This window comes from Pelodiscus sinensis, chromosome 3 (assembly GCF_052426305.1).
Source record: "Pelodiscus sinensis isolate ZL-2025 chromosome 3, ASM5242630v1, whole genome shotgun sequence".
In the NCBI taxonomy this organism is placed as follows: domain Eukaryota; kingdom Metazoa; phylum Chordata; order Testudines; family Trionychidae; genus Pelodiscus; species Pelodiscus sinensis.
In genome coordinates this window covers 40,724,344-40,751,005 of record NC_143054.1, presented here as the reverse complement: position 1 = coordinate 40,751,005, position 26,662 = coordinate 40,724,344, and the positions used below count along the sequence as shown (strand labels likewise).

General features: G+C 41.9%; 1 protein-coding gene across 1 annotated transcript in view; it reads left to right on the top strand.

The window, feature by feature from the left end:
- Window positions 1-26,662, top strand: part of CSMD1 (CUB and Sushi multiple domains 1) — a 1,868,278-nt gene that overhangs the window by 1,692,446 nt on the left and 149,170 nt on the right. Inside the window, exon 47 of the mRNA XM_006137767.5 lies at window positions 26,217-26,405. Within this exon, the coding sequence (XP_006137829.3) occupies window positions 26,217-26,405 (189 nt within the window). The remainder of the gene's footprint in view (window positions 1-26,216; window positions 26,406-26,662) is intronic.

Here is a 26,662-nt window from a genome sequence, read left to right as displayed (position 1 = left end):
TTTGTTGTAATTTTTTTAACATGAGCCAAAGTGGATGAATCTCTGGGGAGAGAGGTTTAGCCTATTCTTTCTTGGGGGTGTTGTGACTTTTTTTTTAAACTTGAGATTGCTGCTGGAGAAACGTTTAGCTCGGAGGTAGTGAAGCCTGCAGTAATTTCAGCACTTTCATACTATAGTGGGGCTGTATCTTGGCAATGTTATTAAGAAAATAACTTGAAATAAGAAAAGAGAAAAAGGGGCAGAAATTGAGTAAAAAGCATGTGATGATGTAATTAAATAATGTGCAAGCCTACACTATTACAATTCATATTATTCAAATGTTCAAACTGAAATAATTATAATTTACTGTGGCTTATAAAAGAAGATTGTAATATGTTTTCCATTTTCTTTTTCTTGTTAATAAATATTCATAGAGCACTATAAGTTTAGATGCTTATGGTCTAAACCATAATTTTAGATGTTTTATAAACAAAACTAAAACATCTTCTCTCACTCTGAAGGGCCTGAAATCCAAATAAAACAGCTGAGACAAATGAAAGACAAGATTCATATATTCATAAGTGTTCAGACCAAAAGGGACCATTTTGATCCTCTAGTCTGACTTGTATAAGCCATAGACTTTCTTGTAATGGGTTAGATCACAGAGGTCTCCTTAAGACTGTTACATGGTGTGCTGGTCTTAGTCTACCTACCCACCCTGCTTAGTCATAAATTCTGATCTCCCCCAGAAAAAGATGAAAGTTGGAGTAACTGTCCCTCACCAGAGCAACACAGACACTGATAAAAGCTCTGAGAGGGCTGAACTTCAGGGACATGACAGCACCCAAAAGCACAGCCCTCGAAAGGGACCAAAACCCCAGATAAATCTGTCTTACTCTCTATAAAAGTTTTACACTGAGAAAGCTCATAGAGTTCACTCACTTTATCAGTGAGAGCTATGTATAGCTCTTGATCCCTCTAGGTAACAATTATTTACACTATGCTAGCAAAAGTGGTTTTATTAAGCATAAAAAGTAGGATTTACAATAATTACAAATGAAAACAAACAGAATTTACTAAGCAAAAACCACGCCAGGTAAGCTTAATACACTAAGAGAAGTTGTTACACATCATATTTCACACCATATTTCTAATCTCAGACTAAGACTGTAAAGTGTTTTCTTCATGAGCCAGAGCTGTTTTTTCCCTCTGACCTGAACTCAGAAATGCCCTCCACCCCTTTTGTTGAGGTACTTTTCTTTTCCAAGTGTTCTTGTGTATCCTCTTAGGATGAGAAAGCAATTTCAAAAGCCAACTGAAGGTGCTCATTCAATGCTTCCCACCCCTTAAATTGAGACTTCCTAGAGTAGGAAGTCTTTGTTTAATTCTGTCATCCCGATGGTAAAATACCAAAGTCAAGATGAATTACCGCAACAGGCAGCATGGCCATGTATTTTTGTAGGACCAGCCATAGTTTGGGCTTAGAGGCAAAACAAAATCCTTTACAGATCATTGTCTTGAGCACCATTAAGTTACTTTAATACCATTAATAGCTTTCACTAGAAGCCACATTTTAATAAGCAGGTTTGCACTTCATATTTCTAACTTTACATACAAGAATGATATATGCACACAAATAGAACATATACATACAGGAGATCACATGCACTTGAATGATAAATAACTTGCCCTAGAATCATAGAATCATAGGACTGGAAGGGACCTCGAGAGGTCATCGAGTCCAGCCACCCACCCTCAAGGCAGGACCAAGCTCCGTTTACACTATCCCTGACAGATGTCTATCTAACCTGTTCTTAAATATCTCCAGAGAGGGAGATTCCACCACCTCCCTTGGCAATTTATTCCAATATTTGACCACCCTGACAGTTAGGAATTTTTTCCTAATGTCCAATCTAAACCTCCCTTGCTGCACTTCAAGCCCATTACTCCTTGTCCTGTCCTCAGAAACCAAGAGGAACAAATTTTCTCCTTCCTCCTTGTGACACCTTTTAAGATATTTGAAAACCGCTATCATGTCCCCCCTTAATCTTTTTTTTCCAAACTAAACAAGCCCAGTTCATGAAGCCTGGCTTCATAGGTCATGTTCTCTAGACCTTTAATCATTCTTGTCGCTCTTCTGTGTACCCTTTCCAATTTCTCCACATCTTTCTTGAAATGTGGCGCCCAGAACCGGACACAGTACTCCAGTTGAGGCCTAACTAGTGCAGAGTAGAGCGGCAGAATGTCTTCACGAGTTTTGCTTACAACACACCCGTTGATACAACCTAGAATCATATTTGCTTTTTTTGCAACAGCATCACACTGTTGACTCATATTCAACTTGTGGTCCACTATGACCCCTAGATCCCTTTCCGCCATGCTCCTTCCTAGACAGTCGCTTCCCATCTTGTATGTATGGAACTGACTGTTCCTTCCTAAGTGGAGCACTTTGTATTTCTCTTTATTAAACTTCATCCTGTTTACCTCTGACCATTTCTCTAACTTGCTAAGGTCATTTTGAATTATGTCCCTATCCTCCAAAGATGTTGCAACCCACCCAGTTTGGTATCATCTGCAAACTTAATGAGCGTACTCTCTATCCCAATATCTACATCATTGATGAAGATATTGAACAGTACGGGTCCCAAATCAGACCCTTGAGGAACTTCACTTGTTATCCCTTTCCAGCAGGATTTAGCACCGTTAACAACAACTCTCTGACTACGGTTATCCAGCCAATTATGCACCCACCTTATCGTGGCCCTATCTAAGTTATATTTGCCTAATTTATCAATAAGAATATCATGCGACACTGTATCAAATGCCTTTCTAAAGTCTAGGTATATGACATCCACCGCTTCTCCCTTATCCACAAGGCTTGTTATCCTATCAAAGAAAGCTATCAGTTTAGTTTGGCATGACTTGTTCTTCACAAACCCATGCTGGCTATTCCCTATCACTTTAATACCTTCCAAGTGTTTGCATATGATTTCCTTAATTACCTGCTCCATTATCTTCCCTGGGACAGACGTTAAACTGACCAGTCTCTAGTTTCCTGGGTTGTTCTTATTCCCCTTTTTATAGATGGGCACAATATTTCCTCTTTTCCAGTCTTCTGGTATCTCCCCTGTCTTCCATGATTTTTCAAAGATCATAGCTAAAGGTTCAGATACCTCCTCTATCAGCTCCTTGAGTATCCTGGGATGCATTTCATCAGGACCTGGTGACTTGCTGACATCTAACTTTCCTAAGTGATTTTTAACTTGTTCTTTGTGTATCCTATCTTCCAAACTTACCCTCTCTCTGCTTGTATTCACTAAGTTAGGCACACCTCCAGACTTCTCAGTGAAAACCGAAACAAAGAAGTCATTGAGCATCTCCACCATTTCCAAGATTCCTGTTACTTCTTTTCCCTCCTCAGGGTATGTCTACACTACAAAGTTAGTTCGCACTAACGGATGTTAGTTCGAACTAACTTTCATAGGCGCTACACTAGCGCTCCGTTACTTCGAATTTAATTCGAACTAACGGAGCGCTTAGTTCGAACTAGGTAATCCTCATTCCACGAGGATTAAGCCTAGTTCAAACTTACTAGTTCGAATTAAGGGGTGTGTAGTCCCTTAATTCGAACTAGTGGGAGGCTAGCCCTCCCCAGGTTTCCCTGGTGGCCACTCTGGCCAACACCAGGGAAACTTGTCTGCCTCCCTCCCGGCCCCAGACCCCTTAAAGGGGCACGGGCTGGCTACGGTGCCCGTGCCAGGTGCAAGCCTGCCAGCACCCAGCCAGCAGACCCTGCACCTGGCACGGATCGAGCCACCCACCCGATGCCCCCCAGCCCTCCCCCTCTTCCCGGGACCAGGCTGGTGGCTCCCGGGAGCTTGCCCGGGACCGCAAGAGGTGGGCACCCACCTGGGCTAGTGCGGACATCGTGGACCTCTTCCATGACCTCCACATTAGGCACAGGAAAGTGGCCGTCTAGGGCAGGAGAGCTGCCAGCCTGGCCACCCAGGAGCAGGTGTGTGTGAAAATCAAGGGGGTCCACTGAGACCCCCGACCCTGAGCCCTGAGCTTACAATGGCCATCCTGGGTCAGACCAAAGGTCCATCTAGCCCAGTAGCCTGTCTGCCGACAACGGCTAACCCTAGGGACCCTGGAGGGAATAGACCGAAGACAGTGACCAAGCCATTTGTCTCGTGCCATCCCTCTCCAGCCTTCCACAAACCTTGGGCAGGGACACCACTCCTACCCCCTGACTAATAGCACTCCATGGACCCAACCTCCATGACTTGATCTCACTTCCCTTTAAACTCTGTTCTAGTTCTAGCCTTCACAGCCTCCTGCAGCAAGGAGTTCCAGAAGTTGACTCTTTGCTTTGTGAAGAACAACTTTCTGTTACTAGTTTGAAGCCTGCTACCCATTCCTTTCCTTTGGTGTTCTCTAGTCCTTCTTTATGGGAACTAATGAAGAACTTTTCTGGATGCACCCTCTCCACCCAACTCCTGCTGTTAGAGACCTCTATCCTGTCCCCCCTCCATCTCCTCTTTTCTAAGCTGAAATGTCCCAGTCTCTTTAGCCTTTCTTCATATGGGACCTGTTCCAAACCCCTGATCATTTTAGTTGCCCTCCCCTCTCCCAGCCTCTCTATTCCCCTCTCCCACCTCCTTTTCCCAGTCTCCCCCAGTTTTGCTCAATAAAGACAGATTCCATTTTGGAAGACAGGTTATCTTTATTTTGTACATCAAGAAGAGGGGCTAGGGAAGGGTAAGTGGAAGGAGGTGAGGGAGGAATGGGGCACGAGCCCCCGATGGGGAGGACTGGGCTGGCTCTGCGGGCTTCTTGGGGTGGAAGCTCTCCTGCAGCCCCCCAATTGCCCCCTCTCCCCAGAGGGCAGCCTGCGGCAAGTGCAGCCGGGCTGATGGCCGAGTGCTGTGATGTGCCCAGTGTGGGTACTCCGGGCACTCCGAGCCAGGACTGCTTTGCAAGCGGGGCACCCCTGAGAACTGTCTGTCCGGGGTGGGGGTCGGGACCCTTTAAGCGCAGCCCTCGGCTAGCCTGAGACAGCATCTCCATGCTCTAAGTCCTCCTCTGATGCCCTGCCAGCACTGCTTCCGGCAATCCTTAAGCCCGGTTCAGTGTCCACTTAATGTGGACATGCTAGTTCGAATTAGCAAAACGCTAATTCGAACTAGTTTTTAGTTCTAGATGCGTTAGTTCGAATTAGCTTAGTTCGAATTAACTAATTCGAACTAAGTTAGTTCGAATTAACATTGTAGTGTAGACATACCCTCACTGAGCAGTGGTCCTACCCTGTCCTTGGTCTTCCTCTTGCTTCTAATGTATTTATAAAAGGTCTTCTTGTTTCCCTTTATGCCTGTAGCTAGTTTGATCTCATTTTGTGCCTTTTCCTTTCTCATCTTGTCCCTGCATTCCTATGTTGCTTGCCTATATTCATCCTTTGTTATTTGTCCTAGTTTCCATGTTTTGTAGGACTCCTTTTTTATTTTGAGATCATGCAAGATCTTCTTGTTAAGCCAAGCTGGTCTTTTGCCATATTTTCTATCTTTCCTACACAGCGGAATTGTTTGCTTTTTGGCCCTTAACAACGTCCCTTTGAAATACTTCCAACTCTCCTCAGTTGTTTTTCCCTTCAGTCTTGCTTCCCATGGGACCTTACCTACAAGTTCTCTGAGCTTATCAAAATCTGCCTTCCTGAAATCCATTACCTCAATTGTGCTGGTCTCCCTTCTCCCTTTCCTTAAGATCATGAACTCTATTATTTCATGATCACTGTCCCCCATACTGTCTTCTACTTTCAAGTTCTCAGCTAGTTCCTCCCTATTTGTTAAAATCAAATCCAGAACAGCTTCTTCTCTGGTAGCTTTTTCAACCTTCTGAAACAGAAAGTTGTCTCCAATGCAGTCCAGAAACTTATTGGATAGCCTGTGCCCTGCTGTGTTAGTTTCCCAACATATGTCTGGATAGTTGAAGTCCCCCATCACCACCAAATTTTGGGCTTTGTATAGTTTTGTTAATTGTTTAAAAAAGGCCTCATCCACCTCTTCCACCTGGCTAGGTGTCCTGTAGTAGACTCCTAGCATGACATCACCCTCATTTTTACCCCTTTTAGCTTAACCCAGAGACTCTCTACACAGCTATCTCCTACGTTCATCTCCACCTCAGTCCAAGTGTATACATTTTTAATATACAAGGCAACTCCTCCTCCCTTTTTTCCCTGTCTGTCCTTCCTGAGCAAGCCGTACCCTTCCATACCAACATTCCAATCGTGTGTCCCATCCCACCAGGTTTCTGTAATACCAATGATATCATAGTTGTATTTATTTGTTAGCAATTCCAGTTCTTCCTGCTTATTACCCATACTTGTCGCATTTGTATATAGGCATCTAAGATACTGATTTGATCTTGCCTCCCTGTTGTGCCCTTACCCTCCTTTCTCCTTGCCATTATAGGCCGTAGTCCCCCCCATTTCCAACCCATCTCCCAGTCCCGCACATTCAGCACTTATCTGTGGGCTTTGTTCACCTGTCCCCGTCAAACCTAGTTTAAAGCCCTCCTCACAAGTTAGCCAGTCTGTGTCCAAACAAGGCCTTCCCGCTCCTGGAAAGGTGAACTCCATCTCTGCCAAGCAGTCCTTCCTGGAAGAGCACCCTGTGGTCAAGGAAGCCGAAGCCCTCCTGGCGACACCATCCTCGCAGCCAGGCATTCACCTCCAGGATGCACCTCTCTCTGCCCGGGCCCCTACCTTTGACAGGAAGGATCGAAGAGAATACCACCTGCGCCCCAAACTCCCTCACCTGTACTCCCAAAGCCCTGTAGTCACGCTTGATCTGCTCAGTGTCACACCTGGCAGTATCATTTGTGCCCACATGGATGAGTAGGATGGGGTAGTAGTCAGAGGGCTGGATAATCCTCGACAATGCTTCCGTAACATCTCGGATACGGGCCCCTGGCAGACAGCATACCTCTCGAGATGAACTGTCAGGGCAACAGATGGGCACCTCCGTTCCCCTCAGAAGAGAGTCTCCAACCTCCACAACCCTACGTTTCTTCCTCGCAGTGGTAGCAGGAGTCTGCTCAACCTTGGTGGTGCAAGGCCTGGTCTCCTCCACTGTGGGGGGTGACTCCTTGTCTCCTGCAGAAAGTATAGTGTAACGGTTATGTAACAACACAGTGGGAGGGTTAGGAGCAGGGGTGGAACACTGCCTGCTGCCAGAAGTAACCAGCTGCCAGTGCTCACCCTGCACCACCTCCTCCTCCATAAGTGGCGGGTCAGCAGTCCCACATCCTAGGACAGTGACCTCAGTGGACTCCACAGGAATACTGTCCAGAAATTCCTTATGGCCTCGAATGCTCCTCAGACTGGCCATCTCCTCCTGTAGCTCTCCCACCTGCTGCCTGAGAGATTCCACCAGCAGGCACCTTTCACAATGGTTGTCTCCCCCAGCCTGGATATCAGTCAGTGGGAATTGCAAGCCACAAATACTGCAACACCATACCAGGACCTGGTTAGAGGCATCCTTGCTCAGGTTCTCTGTCTGGATACAGGCACAGGTGGAGGAGACAGGAGAAGTACTGGCACAAGCGCTTTGGGTCTTCATCACCATCAGTCACTCCCTCTGCTCAACTCCCTCTTCAACTCCCCTGTCTGCAGTCCCCTGTCAGCTTCGCTCCCCTGGTCGCACTGCCCCTGTTTTGCACAAATCGTATTTGAGTTTCCATTCTCATTTTGAAAAAAAAATTATTTCCATTAAAATATGTGCTCATATCATCAGACTTTCCTGAACAGAAACTTTGCTTAAATAGAGTATATCATTTAGACAAAAGTCCAATCTTAGTTCAAAATTTTCAAGAGACGAGAATCCTCTACAACACTGGGTAAATTGTTGCAATAGTTAATTACAGCAACTTTAAAAATATATTATTTTATTTTGAGTCTGAATTTGTCAAGGTTCAACTTCAATTCCTTGGATTTTGTTGTGACTGTGTCAATTAGATCAGAGCTCATCATCATATTTGTGTCCCCCGTTTAGGTACTTATAAATATGATTATATTACCTCTCTTTCTTGAAATAAGTAGATTGCATTGTTGATGATAGAGTCTCCCATTGTGTTTGATGGATTCACACAATCATTTCTTGTGGTTCCTGAGATTAAACCAAACAGTATCACACTAGCAGTCCCATCCACATGTGCCACAGGTGAAGAAAGTTGTAGATGAATGTGCACTGGTTTTAGCTTTATGCCTCTCACATTTCTTTCATTGCAGCAGTCCATGAGCTCTTGACATCTTTCAGTCTGAAATGGCAGAGCTGCTGCCATCAGATCTTGTCATGGCCTAAGAGCTCCCAGGTGCTCATTTCAACATTGCAAGATTGAGTGTCTTTGAAAAGTTTTCTTGGTCTGCCCCTAAAATGAGTTCCAATCTGTAATTCTCTGTAGAGGACAGTCTTCAATAGTCTGTTGTCAGACAAATGGACTGTATGATCACACCATCTCAGCTGATAATCACTATAAAAGCATCTTTAAATCTTGTGATGTTGCAGCACTCAAGGATATTGGTGTTTGGAAAGGAACCTTGCCATTTAATTCCAATTATCTGAGTAGCTCTCATAGGTGGAATTGGTGCAAGTGTTGTATGTAGAATTGACAAGTAGTCCCTGTATCACAGTCATAGAGGAGTATAATGATCATCACAGTGTGGTAAATAACAATGATTGTTTGTAGTCTGTTCATTCCAGAGATAATGCTGAAGTTTTCCAAAGCATCACTAGCTGCACCAATGTGCAGTGTAATAAATCATCAATCATTGGATCCTGTGAAACAACACAGACAATGTAGCAACAATTTTTAGTGACCCTGAATGGTATATTGTCAGTTGAGAACCGGAGAAGTTGCTATATTTTGCAGTTGAGACTGACCCATGACTTTTGTCTTCTTTAGATTGTTAAGAAAAGAAAAAAAAAACATTTTGCTACATAAGCAAAAAAAAAAAAAAAAAAAAAAAGCCAGTGCATAACTGAATGTCCTTGAGGAAATGGACCAATGAAATACAATTATCAGTGAACAACAATTCATGAACAGTTGTCTTCAAAGATTTTTTCTTTACATGCAAATTCAGAACATCTTCATCTATATGGTATGGTATATAAATGCCATAATCAATGTCTCTAAGTGAATCTATTGGAAAAGCTGCAAACACAATGCTAAATGTTGGGATAAGAACATAACCTTATTTTACTCTACTGGTAACAATAAAGGGAGCCAAGAAACATCCATGGTCACCAGCATTCCTGCATGAAAGAAAAATTAATAATCTTGACAAATTTTTTAAGGAACGAAACCTGTGGAGGACTGTCCACAAGCTGTCTCACTTTAGAGAATAGAAGGCCTTACTAAGATCAATAAAAACTACATATAGATTTTGACGCCACTCATACTATTTCTCCTGAATTTGACTAAGTGCAAAGAGTATACTTAAAATAACACGCCCAGCTCATAGGCTTTCAGGCAATATCTTCTTTGAACACTGATCAGTTAGCCAGTTTAGTATGACATGCTCAAATATCTTTCCTGCATGAGCAAAGTGCCACCATGTTTATTGTAAGAGGTGCACTTGCCTTCTCTTTTGTAAAGGTGAATAATGTTGGCAATGGCATAGCCTCCTTTTTCCAAATCTTTATGGAGAGGCCTTGGAGCTTTCCGGTCTTCTCATGGCTTAAATATTTGAAGATCTATGCAGAGTGTGTAATCTGGACACACTGCTTTGCCATTTGCTTGCTGGATTTCCATACTTCAGATATGTTCAGTGGAATTGAAAATTGGTCTCAAATTGGAAATTATTCAAGATAATCAAACACAAATGGTAACAGTTGAGAATCTTATTAAAGTGTTCTGCCCATCTTTTCAGAATATGTCCATGATTAGTTAGCACAAGCAACTCATCTTCATTCCAAATGCAGATGCTACCATTAGAATGTGACATCTAGATGGTCTTCAGCAACTAAAAAAAAAAAGTATTTTTGGTCTGTTACTCAGCTTTCATTTTCCATCAGCTGTCCTTCATAGATTGGGCTATAAATTATGTCAAGCTAAATAGAGGGCAGCAGTATAGGAAAGGAAGAACATTGGAAGAACGTTAGGGTTATTATTACTGAAAAGAAAGGATTTCAGTTAGAAATGGATTTTAAAATAGAGTTGGAAAAAATGATATTTTGGCAGATAAGGAGGGTAAGGGAGAAATTTGAAGCAAGTGGATTCCGGCTACATCTAGGCTGCAAGCTTCTTTTGGAAGAAGCTTTTCCGCAAGAAATCTTCCGGAAAAGCTTATTTCAAGAAAGAGTGTCCACACAGCAAAAGCACAATAAAAGAGTGATGTGCTTTTGTGAAAGATAGCATACATATTAATTGGACGCTATCTCTCATTTAAGTTCTGATTAGTCTAGATGGAACAGTCTCCAGGGCAACTGTGTTAATTCCTGGAGGTGTCTTCTTTTTTGAACTATTCAGAATGATCTGGAACTTTCAGTTATAAGTATGACATTCTCCATGCCTTTCCAGGCATCACTACTTAAAAAGTAATTTTATTTGGAAAATTTCAGTAAAAATGGTACAGCCACCAAGGAATAAGTGGAAAACAAAAGAAGTACACTTTTTTGTTGCAAAAAAACCAAACTGTATGTTTTTTAACTGCTACAGGGTTGATGGAACTTGGGGTCTAAAGTATAATTTTGGCATGCTATGGGTACCCATGCTAAGGGTCACTTGTTTGTGAGTGATCCTGTGAAAAAATGGTTCAACTTTGAAAGACATTTTTGTAATTGAAAACTGTACTTTATGTAGCCTTATTAGTTTCTTAGTATTTATGTTTGTGCGTGTGAGTTTTGTTCCCCTCACTTTGTAGTATTTTCCTTCTTCTTTAGAGCTTGATATTTCACCACCCAAGACAGTAAAGGTTTTTCCATTGGTGCAGGTTTAGCTCCTTAGTTCTTCTTTGAGTGATTACTCATGTAACTTCCAATAGGTGTATGCACGCACATGTGCATGATTATCAGAGAACTTTTGCCCATTGGGTCAGTTATGAAGCCCCCTTTGCTTTATACAGCAGTATGTGGGGCACTGACAATCCCCACCCCCCGCAGTTTCTTCTTACAATCAGTGATACTCATTGGAACTTCTTCATGCTCATGCTTGGCTTGCGCATGTGTGGTATTTGTCATTAATTGTTCACAGTTAGTTTACAGTTCAGTTTATAGTTGTGTAGTTAGAGCTAGTTAGCCTGGGGTTCCCCCCCTCACCACCCAGTTTACAGTTCCCTTGAGCATGGCATTCTACAGTCTCAGGGGTTCAAATCTTGTGAGATCTGTAAGAAGCCTATGCCCAAGGTAATCTGCACTCTTCATGCCTAAAGTGCCTTGGAGATGGTCATCAAACTGATAAGTGCCCTATTTGCAAGAGCTTTAGGAATGGAACTAATAAAAGAGGGTATGTCTACACTTCCCTCCTAGTTCGAACTAGGAGGGTAATGTAGGCATACCGCACTTGCAAATGAAGCCCGGGATTTGAATTTCCCGGGCTTCATTTGCATAAGCGGGGAGCCGCCATTTTTAAAACCCCACTGGTTCGAACCCCGTACAGCATGGCTTCATGGGGTACAAACTAGGTAGTTCGAACTAGGCTTCCTAGTTCGAACTACTGTTACTCCTCGTGCCCTGTGTAGCCGCGCTGCACGGGGTTCGAACCAGCGGGGTTTTAAAAATGGCGGTGCCCCGCTTATGCAAAGGAAGCCCGGGAAATTCAAATCCCGGGCTTCGTTTGCAAGTGCGGTATGCCTACATTACCCCGCTAGTTCGAACTAGTGGGGTAGTGTAGACATACCCAGAGTGAGGCCATTGCATTATGAGGCAGCTCTTTGCCCTCAGTATCCACTGGAGTGAGCACCAACTCTGGTGGTGAGCAGCACACTTGCCTCAGTGCAGAACCATTTGACACTCTGCAAAGACACCTCCAGGAGCCAATAGCACTGTTATAGGTGAATTTAAGTACCTACTAACTGGTGCTGCATAAGAAGAAAACAATGACAGAAGCCAGTCTACTGCCAAACATTGCTGAAAGACTCTAAGAGGGTACACCCTAAGACAGGGCACTCAAATACAGAACAACAAATTCTAGCACCATTCATACCGGCCCCACTAATGTATATGGCACAGAGCGTGGCACTGAGACCCTCTCTCAAGGCACTGAGCATGGCACTGACACCAGTGGTGGACACAAATCAACAAGCTATACCTAGATCCTCAGCCAGGGAACAGGAAGACCAAGAGGTTCTTCTCCCATGGCCTCCTCGTTTTCATCACTGGACGAGGCAGTAATTGCGTTCTGCAATTGCACTCACTGTTATGGATAGCAAGGACCACCAAAACTTCCTCTGGCATGTGGCCTGAAACCTGCAGTTGCAGGTGGAAGAGATCATCAAGGATGCTGACCCCATGGTGGACTTCTTCATCGTGTAGGGTTCCTTGAGAGTAGCATTACTGCTAATATAGATCATTCAGAACACCTCTATGGTATTATGTCAAACTCCCGTATCCATACCACCAGAAGTCAGGGGTGTAAAGAGGAGGTAATTCATGCCACAGAAAAGGTACAAATGCCTCTTTATGCACCCCATCTGGACACACTCATGGTAGAAGTGGTCAACCTAATGCCTGAACCCAAATCGTGGGATTTTAGTAGTATTTGTTTTATTTTAATTTTGTTTCCAATATAATTCTGTATGAGAGATTTAACTAATTATTCCCTCATCTTTTGTAGCATGCATTCTTTGTATGCCCCATTTGTTACTATTGCTGAAATCCTCCTTCTTATGATGGGGGTCAAAAGGAAGCCTCCCTCTCCATGACACTGCATTAGTGTCCTCAACATTTTACATAATATGCAGCCTCAGCAAATTATGAATAAAGACATATTTCCATTTACTTTGTAATAAGGAGCATAAGTAGAGTATTCTTGTTTGGAATAAACATCTAATTGCTCCAGAAATCCTGGACACAGCTGTTGTGGAACATGAAAAAGTACCTTTTGTTATCTTTTCCTGTGACTGTTCATTTCCATCACTTTTAAAATGTGTCTCTGTAGATGGGGATTTTAGTACATATGAAAGAACTTACTGCTCTAGGGTAGGAAGTTCAGCATTCCAAAGGAATGCTACTTTTGAAGAGGATGTCTAACATATTCAGACACCAGAACACTGCTTATTATAATTTTAGTGCAGAACTTAAGCATGTGTAGTGAGGATTCATCTTTGTAGCCTCAGTATGTATCCAGGGAAAACACATGAAAGAACTAAACCAGTGAGCATAAGAGTAACTTCTTCAAATTCTTTCCTTTCTTTCTTTATTCCTTGTGATTTTAGTGTTTGTTTGACTAGTGTTGTTAGCTACTAGTTTCCATCCATGAGTATGTTCTTTCATTTTAACATATACCACCTTTTCTTTTTGAGAACTCAGAAGTCAATTAACATTTCTAAACCAACAGATATAACTGAATGGTGTTCTCCTTAAAAGGAATGTATCTGTGTCTTAGAAAAAACTAAAGGGAATGCTTCCGTGTCTTAGAAAAAACATGATTTTTGTTAGTTTATTAAAAGAATCCAAACCACTCTTTTTATTGTAGCTGTACAAGTTCTATCATTATATTGTTCTCCTGTGAGTTTAAATAGAGTTTGTGTGATAAATTCCCCTCAGATAAAAAGTATCCCATTTATATCTGCCTGATTATCAAAGTTGCCTTTGTTGATGCTTCTTATAGTAAATGGTTTTCTTCGCTTTCCTGAATCCCCCCCATTATCACTGCTTTTATTTTTACTTACCACTTCAGTGTTTACTACATCACTCCAGATCTAGTGAGACATATTTGTACATTTTGAAATGTGAGCGAATAGGTTTTGTGCATTTAGGGATCAGTTGAATACAAGTTTGCTATAAATTAAAAAACTGAAAATGATTTGACAATCAAACAACAAATTCAGAGGAAGCTAGAGGAAGGTAAGGACAGAGGGAAAATAAGTGGAGGAGAGGAAGAAGGCATCAAATAAGAGGAGAGGAAAGCAAAGAGAACAAAACATGTAAAATATGTCTCAGCAGTATTTAATTAGGTTTTGCACCAACACATTGAAGTGGATTGGATAGTCAGAGCCAACACCTATCAGTTACAGAGAGGAATTACAACATGAAATTCAGAAAATATTGGATTGACCCAAGTCACTTGGCATATTGTGTTGACCCATCAAAAAGATAGGGAAATATAAGTCTGATAAGATGTTGGATTTGACAACCCTCTGCAAAGTGCAAGGATATCCTGTTGATTCCCTGGCACACAGAACAGATGAGTCATATTAGCTCCAAAGGTGAATAATCCCAGTTCTGGGAGGACTTGAGAAGGGCTCAGATTCATGTATCTCAGTATGGCTCCATCTGGGTGCAGGTATCTGTTTACATCAAGTCACTTGTTATATCAGGATCTCAGACATGAGAAAAGAAACATTTCAGTGACGAGCTGAATTCTGCTCAGAAAGTGTTGTCTTCTGAATCAAAAAAACAGGACTATGTAGCACTTTAAAGACTAGCAAGATGGTTTATTAGGTGATGAGCTTTTGTGGGCTACATTTCTATCATTGTTTTCTGAAGATTCTGTTCAAACAATACAGAAGAAGCAGACTGCATCTGGCTGAAAAACATACTACAGTATCTTCAAATGTTATACTAAAAATGTGGCTGGCATTGTCCAATGAAAGCAGACCCATGTGCTGTGATTATACATCTGTTATACAATAGCATAAACCAGCATAGCACATATTGTGTTTATTATAATAGTTATTATTAATATAGTGCCATGGATTTTCATGACATTTATTAGAACAAATATAAAAGTATAGTCCCAAATAGCATAGAGTCTAATATGCCTCTAAGGCAAGGATGATGCTGAGTTGGTTATTTCTAAGGGGGTGGATGGTGGGGAAAGACTCCAATCCTGCTCATCCCATTCTGCCATCTTTATGTCCCAGGAATGAGTGCACTGAAGAAGCAATCCCCATGCCCTGGAGAATGCTTCATGTGCTGCAGTTATAGTCCTTTACTGATCATGAACACATGGCGGGGGGATGGGGGCTTTATGAGCCCTTCTACCCATTAAACACCAAAGAGCAGTAGGGCACAGCCTAGCCCATAAGATAATCTTATAAATATTTTAGCAAGTTTGTTTGTTTGTCCCGAAAGAGCTCCAAAATGGTAAGAGCTAGAAACACAAAATGTTGAATGGATACTACTGATTTCCTAACTTAAATAACTGAATTCGTTATATCTCAAAATCGGTTCCCCCAGAGCCCCAATTGGGCCCACTGATAATTAGCTTTTAGTAGCACCTGATCATAAGCATTTGCTGGACTCTTCTGTTAAGCGTGTCACATAAACTGCAACTACGAGATCCTTTCCTTCTGGCAACAAACTAAGTAGTTCATCTGTTCTCCACTAGACAATGTGTTTTGTAAGCACAACACTAGCTATGTTAATTTCTTAAAGTAATATGATAAAAGAAAAAGTATTTCCAATAAAATATATGTTAAATTTATGTTGTTCATTCACCACACCTTTTGTTATCAAGTAATTAGTTAAATGTAAATGTGTTCGTAAGCACATCACTGGCAATGTTAACTTCTTAAAGTAATATATAAGAGAAAAGTATTTCCAATTCAATACGCTATGTTAATGTAACTGATGTAGTTCATTCATCACACCGTTTACTATATTTTCCCCAGGCAACGCGGACTATTACAGCTAGTCTTAAGTATAGTAAGTCACATCAAACTGATACATTGGTTACATTTTCAGGGCATAGAGGCAAAAATGAACATTAAATTGTGCATTTAATTTACATGACTGATTACTGTGATTTAAGGTATGATCACAGCAATATATAAATGACCTATTACCCATCTAAAATCATCTTAATACTTTTTCACTTCAATAAAATTTAACATGTAAAAATTAGGTATAAAATTTGAAATATTTTGTACACACAATTGTCCACAACTTTTTTATTTTAAAGCATGTCATTGGATACTTTTGGAGAGTGTCATTAAAAGAAAAGATAGGATGTTTAAGTTACAATAAAAGCAATTTATTGCCAAAAAAGCTTATATTTAGCGCTCTCTATTCAAAATGTACATGCACCCAACAGCCACTCATTTACTTCATTAATATTGAAATCTAGACAAGGATGCTATATGAAGGCACGTTTACTCAGCAAGCCAAAAGTCAAATTAAACTAGGCAACTTCAGCTTCGTCAATTACTCACCTAAAGTTGAAATAGCTTAATTCAGATTTTGGTGCTGTCTACATAGCAGGAAGTCAAAGGAATAACGCTCTTCATTCCACTTCCCTTACTCCTTGTGAAATGAGGGTTACAGGAGTCAGAGCAAAAAGTCCTCCATCTTGTCATTATTTCAAAATAATGCCTTGCTGTGAAGATGTGCATTTTATTATTTCAAAATAATGTCAGTTTTCTGAAATAACGCTCTTAGTGGGAAGGCTTGTAGGTCATATGATCCCTGTGTATGAATATATCTTGAAACATTGAGCTGTCTTACCTTACAGTAACTGGTCCTTCTTTTTCAAGGATTTGTCTACATAGATTAGAAGTGTCTGTTGTAGAAACTGTGACAATGGAGTAACAAATAATGAACATATAAAACAAACTTCATATAACTGCCCTACAGATTTTGTAATGTGTCAAGGTATTAATTTTGCACTACTAAACTTAGTTAGAAATTTCCCTTTCCCTAAGCTGAAAAGGAATAGGAAATTTATTCAAAGAGCAAATAGTCATAATGCAGTCTAAAATTCAATATGTAATCCATTTAAAATATTTTTGAGAAGAAACAATCTGACATTTAGACTGATCACCAAGAACCACAAAAACTTTAGGTGATTTATGAAAATGCTTAATTCTGGCAAGATTAAAGGACATAGCCTTAAGAAAATATAGACTACGTCAAAGAAAAGTCAGAAAAATATATTCAAATTGTGAACCACAATTTGCGTATCTTTTTCCGCTTTTCTTTCAAAAGAGGCTTTTCCAAAATTTGGCGTGTCTACACAGCACCAAATTTTAGAAAAACCTTCCTTTTGAGCCATCCCTTCTTTCTCATGAAGCAAGGTTTACAGGGATGGTGAAAGAACGTGTCTGCTTTTCTGAATTTTTTGTTGGAAAAGCAGACATGTTCCTTGGATTTGGGATTGTTTTTTCAGGATACCTTGGAAAAGGTATTTTGTATACCGGAAAAGCACTGCAGTCTAGACGTAGCCTCAGTTGTGGACACAAACCTCATGAACCTCATGCAGAAGGATCATAACTTAAACTTCCTACGTATATAAACCGGTTTGTATGAGAGTCCACGACAATTTTTGTAACAATGCCTTGATCATCACATGCTTAATTTGCAGCAATATATGTCAGACCTTTCATAAATTTAGAAACTACAGTTTCAGAACTAAAATCAAATAACTGTTCAGTGACAGAAGATATATCAGCCAGGTAGATTCTTATAAAGTTAACTAAAAGTCCAACATGTTTTAAAGTCATTACTTCTCTAGTTCTGCCCCTTCATCAAGCTATAAGTGCAGGGATTATTACTTCTTGTGTGTTTCATCCTCTGGTTGGATTTCAGTTCTTCTTGCTTGCTCATCAATGGCAGATTTTCCTTACATTTTTTGGTTTTGGCCCAGAGGACTCAAGGGGACTCAAGTTCTTTCTAGGTTCAATAGAAACTGTATTTTTTTTATTTGTTTCAGACTATGGGGTATATTTCATTTCTCCCATCACTTACACCTCTTTGGCAGGATTCCTTCTAGTTGTTCTTACTGATGTGCACATTTTCATAGCAGAAAGATCTCTGCAGTTAGCTCAGTGACCTTCATGATCACAGTGTTTTCTTGTTAGATTCTTTATCTGTGATCTCATTTAATGCAGCACATCTCTGGGTGCACAAACTCCCCTGTGGTAACTCTCAGTTCCTGCTAACTGCATCCTGCAACCTCAGTGAAAACAGACTGTCAAGCCTCACTCACATGCAGGCTCCCTCCTATGCAGACAGAATTAATTCCAGACAGAATATATTGTTATTATTATTGTTGTTTTTTTCCTGGAGCATCTGTAGAGCATTAAATAGTGGATTGCTTTCTCTGTGTTGCTGTTGAGAAATCCATGTGATAGCATTTTCTACGTGCATTTTCTACGTTCAGAGACACCATTGTACATAGATATATACTTATGTAAGGAACCCTATTTCTATTTGATAAAAAGGAGATGAGCTATTGAAAGGTGGTAGCACTCCAAGATGGTTTCTTAAGAAGGCAGTGTGGTATCCTGGGATTCCATCCTAGTACCTTCTTGTGCACAAGAGCTGTGAACGGTTCTGAAACTTTAAAAAAAAAACATTTTAAAGCAATGTGTTCATAATGAATAGAAATTTCTATGTAACTCAACCTGTCCCTTTTTCTCATATGTTTCTCTCCTCTCTGTATTTTATAAAGCACATACTTGCATGTCCACCTCCCTCCATTTCCTAATGTTTTCTGCTACCACTTCTAGTTCAACAATTCCCAGTTCCTCAGCTGCAGCATATAAATCAAATATTAGTAGTAATGGTTGAAAATATTCATTGAATGATAGTCTTCACCTGTAACACTGTCTTTACCATCCACTAATGACATCTTTATTCTTCTGTCAGTATGATGGAATAAGTACCTAGGGCAAGGTAGTTTATTACTTGTCTCAGTACATGTCCCTGATAAGCAAGTATAAATTCCACCTTACTCCTGTCCAGAAATTTCCTCATTTGGTTATAGTCCTTGTGAGGGTTTCGGGGTGCGATCACCCCCTCCCGGTCTGAGAGGAGGGGTCTGTGGACCCCTTTTGGTCCTCCTTTTGTCCTGTGTTGTCCCTGGGCCGCCGATGTGGGGTCCGGGCCCCTGGGGTGCGATCACCCCCTCCCAGCCAGAAGGGGGGGTCAGCGAACCCCGGGTCGTGAGTACCCGCCGAGCGGGATGGGGCCAGAGCCCCTAGCTTTAGGTCTTCCTCCCCAGTCCGGGGTTCTAGTTTGGTCCCTGTCAGTTAGTGTGGCTGTCGGGTGCTGGACGCTCCCTGCGTGGAGGGAGGGGGACCCGGTCCCGCCCTCTCTCCGGGTCCCAGCCCGGGGCCCTAAGCGCCGGGGCCGCTAGCGCCCCAGCACAGTGGACGAGGGGGGTGAGGATTCTCCCCCCTGTGGCTCGTCCACCCACGGCCACCAGAAACGCCCTGCCCCGGGCTCCTTCCTCCCTCCCGTTGGGTCTGCCTGCCGATCCCCGTCGCCCTGGCGCCTACCTCGACTCGGCGGTCTGTGGCGTCCCACGTTCCGGTGGAGTCTCGGGGGTGAGTTCTCCGGCCCTGGCGCGCTCCTGGCCGTCCCGGTCCCTCCTGACTCGGCGTGGCGGGGTCCGCCTGCCGTCTGGCGAGGGGCTGAGTGCTCGCCAGGGGCAATGGCTGTCCCGGAGGCCCCGGGACCAGCGCCGGGCTGGCAGCCGGGCTGTGTGGCGCCCTTGCTCCGTGCTGCGTCGGGGGCTGCTCCTCCGCCGCCGCGAGGAGCCCGCGCCCCGCTTCTCCCGCGGCGGGCACTTTTAAACTGGCCCGCCGCGCCGGCCGCCGCCCGGGGCCCCGCCCCTTCCGGGCACGTCCCAGCTGCCGGCCCTCGCCAGTGGCCGTGCGCCCCGGCCCCGCCTTCCCTGCGTGGGCCGGCGAGGGGTGAGCCGCCCGTCAGCTGCCGGCACAAGCGCGGGGGAAGCGCCCCCGCCTGCCGCCCCCGGCGGCTGGAGTTGCGGGGTTGCTGGGGGGTCTGGGGCTGGCCGGTGGAACCCCGCCGCTGGGGACTCCGCTCGCCCCGCCCCCGGGAGAGTGACGGCCGGCGGGGGCTCCGCTCCCCTCGCCCCTGGTCAGAGGCCGGCCCGTCACAGTCCTGAATTACTGTCTGTGGGAAGCTTTCATTTCCTAACACATTTCCTTTCCTGAGAACTCTATGTTTCGAAACACATGAAAAAATCTGTACAAATGGACTCAGTCAGAAACTGTTCTGAAAGAAGTGATCTTAAATCTTTCAGTCGTCATCATTTGCCAAAGGAAATCCTGGGAATCCTACTTTGGTTTATCTTGACAGTATCCACCCTACTGTCTCTGAATCTTGCTGTACTTTAAAATTCTCTGCTTGGAATTGCAATGGGAAACCAAGAGATGAGTTCCTCAGTTGCTCAAGGTGCTGGACTAGGACAGGCAGCACAGAACAATTGTGATTTTGTGGGTGGCTTCGTGACTGCGCTGATGTTTTTCAGATCTGATAAGCTTAGCTTTCTCGATATTTCAGATCCCAAACCTGCTCCTTCAAGGCCTGTCCTCTACAACCATCTCCACCTAATATTGGTTGCATGATAAGAGTAGAAAGAAGTGATGTATTAAAGCAGGTTTTTTTTTCACTGAGATGACAAAGTACGAGAATGCCAGCAGAAAGGTTTCTACTTCTTACATTTTCTCTTGAATTCAAAATACTTTCATGGACAGGTATGACACCAGGGCATTACTGCCTTGTGTTCTTTGTACCTGAAAGTTTAGTATTTCTTTCTTGCCAGTATTCAACAAGAGTCTTGAAGCAAATTGATTCATACAACAATTCCTCAGTGGGACTTTGTTTTCATCCTGCAGATTCTGAATCACCCACATATTTTATCTCTAAGGGCAGACTTCATTCCTTCAAGGTGGTGTTTTTCCCTACAGTGTTCTGAGACAGATGATTCTTGAATAAGGAGAACTTGAACAAGGAGAGTCCATTTTGAGACGAAGGCTGCATTTTCACTCACTCTGACCAGGTTGCAGGCTTGTCCTGAACTTATAAGATGCCATTTGGCTAGAGAAGTTTGCAATTTATGGGATATATGCTCTGAACCATCAGTTTACAAAGTATGTAAAATTGCAATGTAGTAGTTCTGTTTTCTTTCCTTTATATATCATTACAGCTATGCCTCTCCACTTCTCAGGATGCCTCCTTTAGCTACAGGGTCCTGCTGGCAGCACAGTAAGGGAAACTTCCAACCTAGAAGTCTTGTTTACTACATCCACTGTGTGCCCTTTAGTACATTGTTAGAAGATGGGAGGAGAGAGATGTGCAGCAAGGGAAAATTATTTCCCAGTAATTCACTTTGTAATTATCTCCACTTCTGCCATCCCACTTATTCCATCCTGCTTTTCGCCTTTCTTTTGGTGATGTGTTGCTATTTATTTCTGTCACTACTCTTATATACATCTTTCTTTCATGAAGGTTCTAGAAATCTTTCTGACTGGAGAAAGTGGGTTCTAAATCTTATGTAATAAAGGATGGGATTTCAGAACTCTGTATCATTGTTTCCAGTATCTGGCATCAGTTTATCCTCTAATTCATTGCCATGGAATGGGAGAAGAGGACACTACAACTATAGAATTGCTGCTAGGGACTAGTCCTTTTTGATTATTTTGTTTTTGTACACAAAAAGCATGGAATTTAGTTAGATGATATATGTCTAATACAGTAACATAAACAACCATGTCTGATCAAATATTGTTCTGAGTCTAGTGCCATAGGTAGGATAAATAAATCACCCCACGAGGCTCATGGAAACAGATTGACCAGATCTATTTTATAACTAGATTATTTTCCTAATCTGTGATTTCTTCCACTTATCAACTGTGAAAATATGCAAAATCGTGACGATGGAGCCACCTCAGAAAATTAATTTATAATGGCTGAAATTAAACATCTAGAACATTTATGTAAAAGGTTCAGTATGCTAATATGTTATTTTTTTATTATAAGAAACTCCCCAAAATTTCTATATACATTCCCGTAGAAAAGAACCATGCCATCCCACTCAGGGACACATTCATCACCATATTACTTGTACAGTTTGGAATCTGGTAGGGTGTGTCTAAAAGAGGTATATTTGGAGATGGATGGAGGAATGCCAACCTCAGAGATTTCTTTTACAATCATGGATCCTGAGAGTCTATAGGAATACTGCTTAGAAAAAGAAAGAGATAGACTTAGAAGCCTGTACCTTTTAAGTGGATTAACTAAGTCGGAATCTTGGCCTTTTATTTTCCATTTGTACTACTGAAGATGGGGTCATAGGCTTTCTGGAAATCGCTTCCATGGTTGGAATAAAGCATATGCTTTGAACACAGCCCATACAACACAACCTCTTTCCCTATCAAGTCAAACTGTTTAAAACAAGCTCACAGAGAACAACATAGAGTGAAATCCTAGCCCCGCAGAGGTCAATGGCAAAATTCTTGTTTACTTCAATTTCACCTCCAAGCTGAAGAGGCAAATATTAAGTATGGGTATGTCTAGACTACTTGGCTCCATCAATGGAGCCATGTAGATGAGTTTACTAGACATAGGAAAATGAAGCGACAATTTAAATAATTGCTGCTTCATTTACATCAAAATGGCTGCCGCGCTGTGCCGATCAGCTGTTTGGTGGCACAGCGGGGCAGTCTGGATGCACCACAGTTGACAAAGGAAGCTTTTGTCGACCGCTCCAGTAAACCTCATTTCACGAGGCATACCGGAGCGGTCGACAAAGGCTTCCCTTGTCAACCATGGCACATCAAAACTGCCCCCTATGCGCCAAACAGCTGATTGGCACAGCGCAGCAGCCATTTTGATATAAATGAAGCAGCGATTATTTAAATTGCCACTTCATTTTCCTATGTCTAGTAAACTCATCTACATGGCTCCGTTGATGGAGCCATGTAGTCTAGACATACCCTATGTGACCCTCTCCTACCCATCAGCTTGACCTCTCTTTTCCTTTCCCTTCCAACTGTCTTGTCTTTCTCCTTCTATTCTCTGTCATAGATGGACAAATTTCTCATTTACTATCTCCTCTAACCCCTCCATATGCCCTCGTCTCAATTTCTAGTCTCTTTGATGTCCATTTTCATTCCATAGCTTAATCTCTCTTAACCTTTAATCTCTCATTCACAATACAAACATGATTCAATTGCTATTATATAAAGAAAAGCACCTTTGACTGCACTTGCCTTGACCACACTTGCCTATCTTCCCTTTCCTTTCTAAGCCCATTTAATATATTTTTTACAATTCTTGACTGGATTCTTCATTTTCATTTAGGGTGTGTCTAGACTACAGAGTTTTGTCGACAAAAGTGGACTTTTGTCGACAAAACTATACCTGCATCTACACTACCGCTGAGTTCTGTCGACATAACGTTGACAGAACTCAGCAGTTTTGTCGATGCTGGTAAACCTAATTTTACGAGGCATAACACCTTCTGTCGACAGAAGGTGTTATTGCATGTAGGGTTGTGTCTAGACTACAGGGTTTTGTCGACAAAACAAGCTGCTTTGTCGACAGAACTGAATGTAGTCTAGACGCTCTTTGTCGACAGAAGTTTTGTCGACAAAAACTTCTGTCGACAAAACCCTGTAGTCTAGACATACCCTTAAATGGTCTCCAGTCCAATTTCCATCCATTGTGTTCCATTTAAAACACTCTCACCAAAGTTTCTAATGACCTCTTCCTAGACAAACCTCAGAATCAGTACTCCTTCCTCGTCCCCCTTGACTTGTCAGCCACCTTCAGTATAGTCAACCAAGTTCTCATTCTTAACATGTTTTCCTTCCTTAACTCCTCTGACTCTGTCCTCTCTCCATTCTCCTCCTACCTTTTAATTTTTTTTAAAAATTATGCCCTCATTCCACATCTAACTTTCTGTGTGATTTTCATAGGGCTCAGCCATACGTCCCATTCTCCTTTCCCTCTATACCTCATTCATGGATAATGTCAACTACAAACATAAATTCAACTCTCATCTCTATGCTGATGATACATAGATCTACCATTCTACTATAAACTTGACTTCTTCTGAACAAACTAAACTCTTGAACTTGTCTATAACAACTACTTGTGTACATATAACCACCACCTCAACCTCAACATGGTTAAATACAGCTCATCGTCTTTCCTCAAATCCTCCACCAACACATACTTCTTTTCCCAAGCACTGTGTGCAACATCACCATCCTGCATTTCACTCAAGCCCATATCTGAGGTGTCATCTTTCACTTGGACCTCTCTCTAGTCCTCCTATCCAAGCTATGTCTAAAGCGTGTTATTTTTTTCTGCAAATCTTTTTTAAGATATGGCCTTTATTACACATTCACAGTCTAAAACTTTTGCCCAGATTCTTCTTACATCTCCATTTCTACAATATTATTTTGTCTGGCCTTGGCAAATGGAAACTTGTTCTATTCCTATCCATTCACAGTGCTACTGCTGAAAAAAAATCATTCTCCCAGCCCATTGTTTGATCATCTCTCCCCTCTTTCTTTGAGTGCTTCCACTGTCTCGGCCTTCTCTATCATACTAAACATAAGAATTGTTTTGTCGCTTTCAAGTACCTTCCTGACCCATCTTCACTCACATATCATCTCACATTCACTCCTGAAATGTAGACTACCACCACCAACTGATACAGGATCCTAGCCTCTATCACACATGGTTTTTTAAACAAGCACCATTTGAAAGAAGCTCAATATCTACGAAGCTACTTCATTATCCTTCTTCAAAGGCCTCCTTAAAATTCTGCTGTCTACAAAATTTTTGACAATGGTTAGACTGCTGAAATTCCTAAGACCAGTATGCTGATCAGTAGTTCTTGTTGCTAATACTCCTCTGACTATTTGCATCATCTATTCTTATTTTATACTTTGGAGTGGGGACTATCTCTTTGTTCTGTCTTTGTACAGCACCTTGCCCATGGGATCTTACTCCTTGAGTAAGTGCCCTAGTCACTATGTTAATTAATTAATTAATAATAACTAGTAAAACTAAGACAATGAAAACATGATTGCAATTTGTCTTTTTTTTATGGGACAGGGGTATTGTTTACTTTTAATAGCCTTCTGTTTAATTTATTAGGTTACTGGGATTTTTTTCTGTGTTGTACATTTTTACCCTTAATTTGTATTTTTTGGATTTGTTATTCACCTTTTCCATATCAAGCATTCAAGGACTATGTCAGTGAGTGCTTTGGTATGTTTGGTAATCCTTCAGGATGCCTGTAAATCTAACACATAACAATTGTTATAATGTGTATACCATATTGGGAAATATTGGGGGGGGGATCAGAATACAGAGGCTAGCAGATATGTAGAGATTACTAACTAAAGATTAAAGAAAACAGTGGCCATCAGGAGACTAGCTGAATCAGAGACATCATTTAGATCATAATTAAAGCTATGATTTAATCATGGGTATTTTTAGTAAAAGTCATAGATAGGTCATGGGCAACAGACAAAAATTCACAGTCTGTGGCCTGTCCATAACATTTACTAAAAATATCCATGACTAAATATTGAGGGGGAGTGGAAGGGGCTCTGCTTAGAGGTGGGGGATAAAGGGGTGGAGTCAATGACACCAGTTGCTGCTGGCCACCAAACCATGGCAGTTCTGGCTGCCCTCAGGACCACTGCTCAGGTGATCCCCAAAGTCAGCCACATCAGTCATCATTCAGGCAGTTCCCAGTGTCAGCCTCACTGGTTTCTTAGAGTGTTAGGACTCCATCTCTGTCACAAAGGGTACAGAAATCATGGATTCTGTGACTTTCCATGACCTTTGCAACTTTGCAGAGGCCAGTGTGGCTGCCCAAGCAGCTGGCTCAGGAGCCAGCCACACTGGCCACTATTGAAGTGCCAATGCAATAGCCGTGCTTCCCTAGATGCTGGATACCTGGTGCTGCTGGGTCACCAATGCACCGGAGTGGTCTGGGGCAGTTGGGACTGTGTTGCCTGGCTGAGCATCAGGGCTGTAGTTTGGGTGCACTATTGACAGCAGTCTCCAGAGACCCATCCCAAGCAAACCAATCTCTTACCTGTACGCTGCACAAGGGTGTACTAGCTTTCTTTCACTTTTGGAAGAATCCCCATCTTTAGTGTATACTAATAATACTACAGTATGATTTAAAGGCACCAACATTAAAAATTAATGCTCAAGTCTTCATTTTTACATCTGAAAAATATTAAAGGTTATGAGAAGGCAAACAGTATATTTACTTTTTTTTTTTTTTACTTTTTTTTTTAGCACAATGTCCAGCAAATGAAATCCGTACAGAATCATCTGGAGTGATCCTTAGTCCTGGTTACCCAGCCAACTACCCCAATTCTCAGACCTGCTCCTGGACTATTAAAGTTGAACCAAGCTATAACATCTCTATTTTTGTAGAAATATTTCAGAGTGAAAAACAGTTTGATGAGTTGGAGATATTTGATGGTAAGACTGATTTAGCTATAATATAAAGACAGACAACAAATACAGATATGAGACAAACCCAATTTCCAGAATGTTGGTGCCATCAGTCCATGGTGTATTTGGAACCTCAAAATTACTATCTGCTTCAAGTTTAAATTTTGATAACCAGTGATTTTTTTAATTAGAGCATTTTTGAAAAATCTGTTCGTTAATTTCCTTTGGCTTGTTCTATTAGAGACATTTAGAAAAATGAAAATTTGAGTGGAAAGTTTATTATC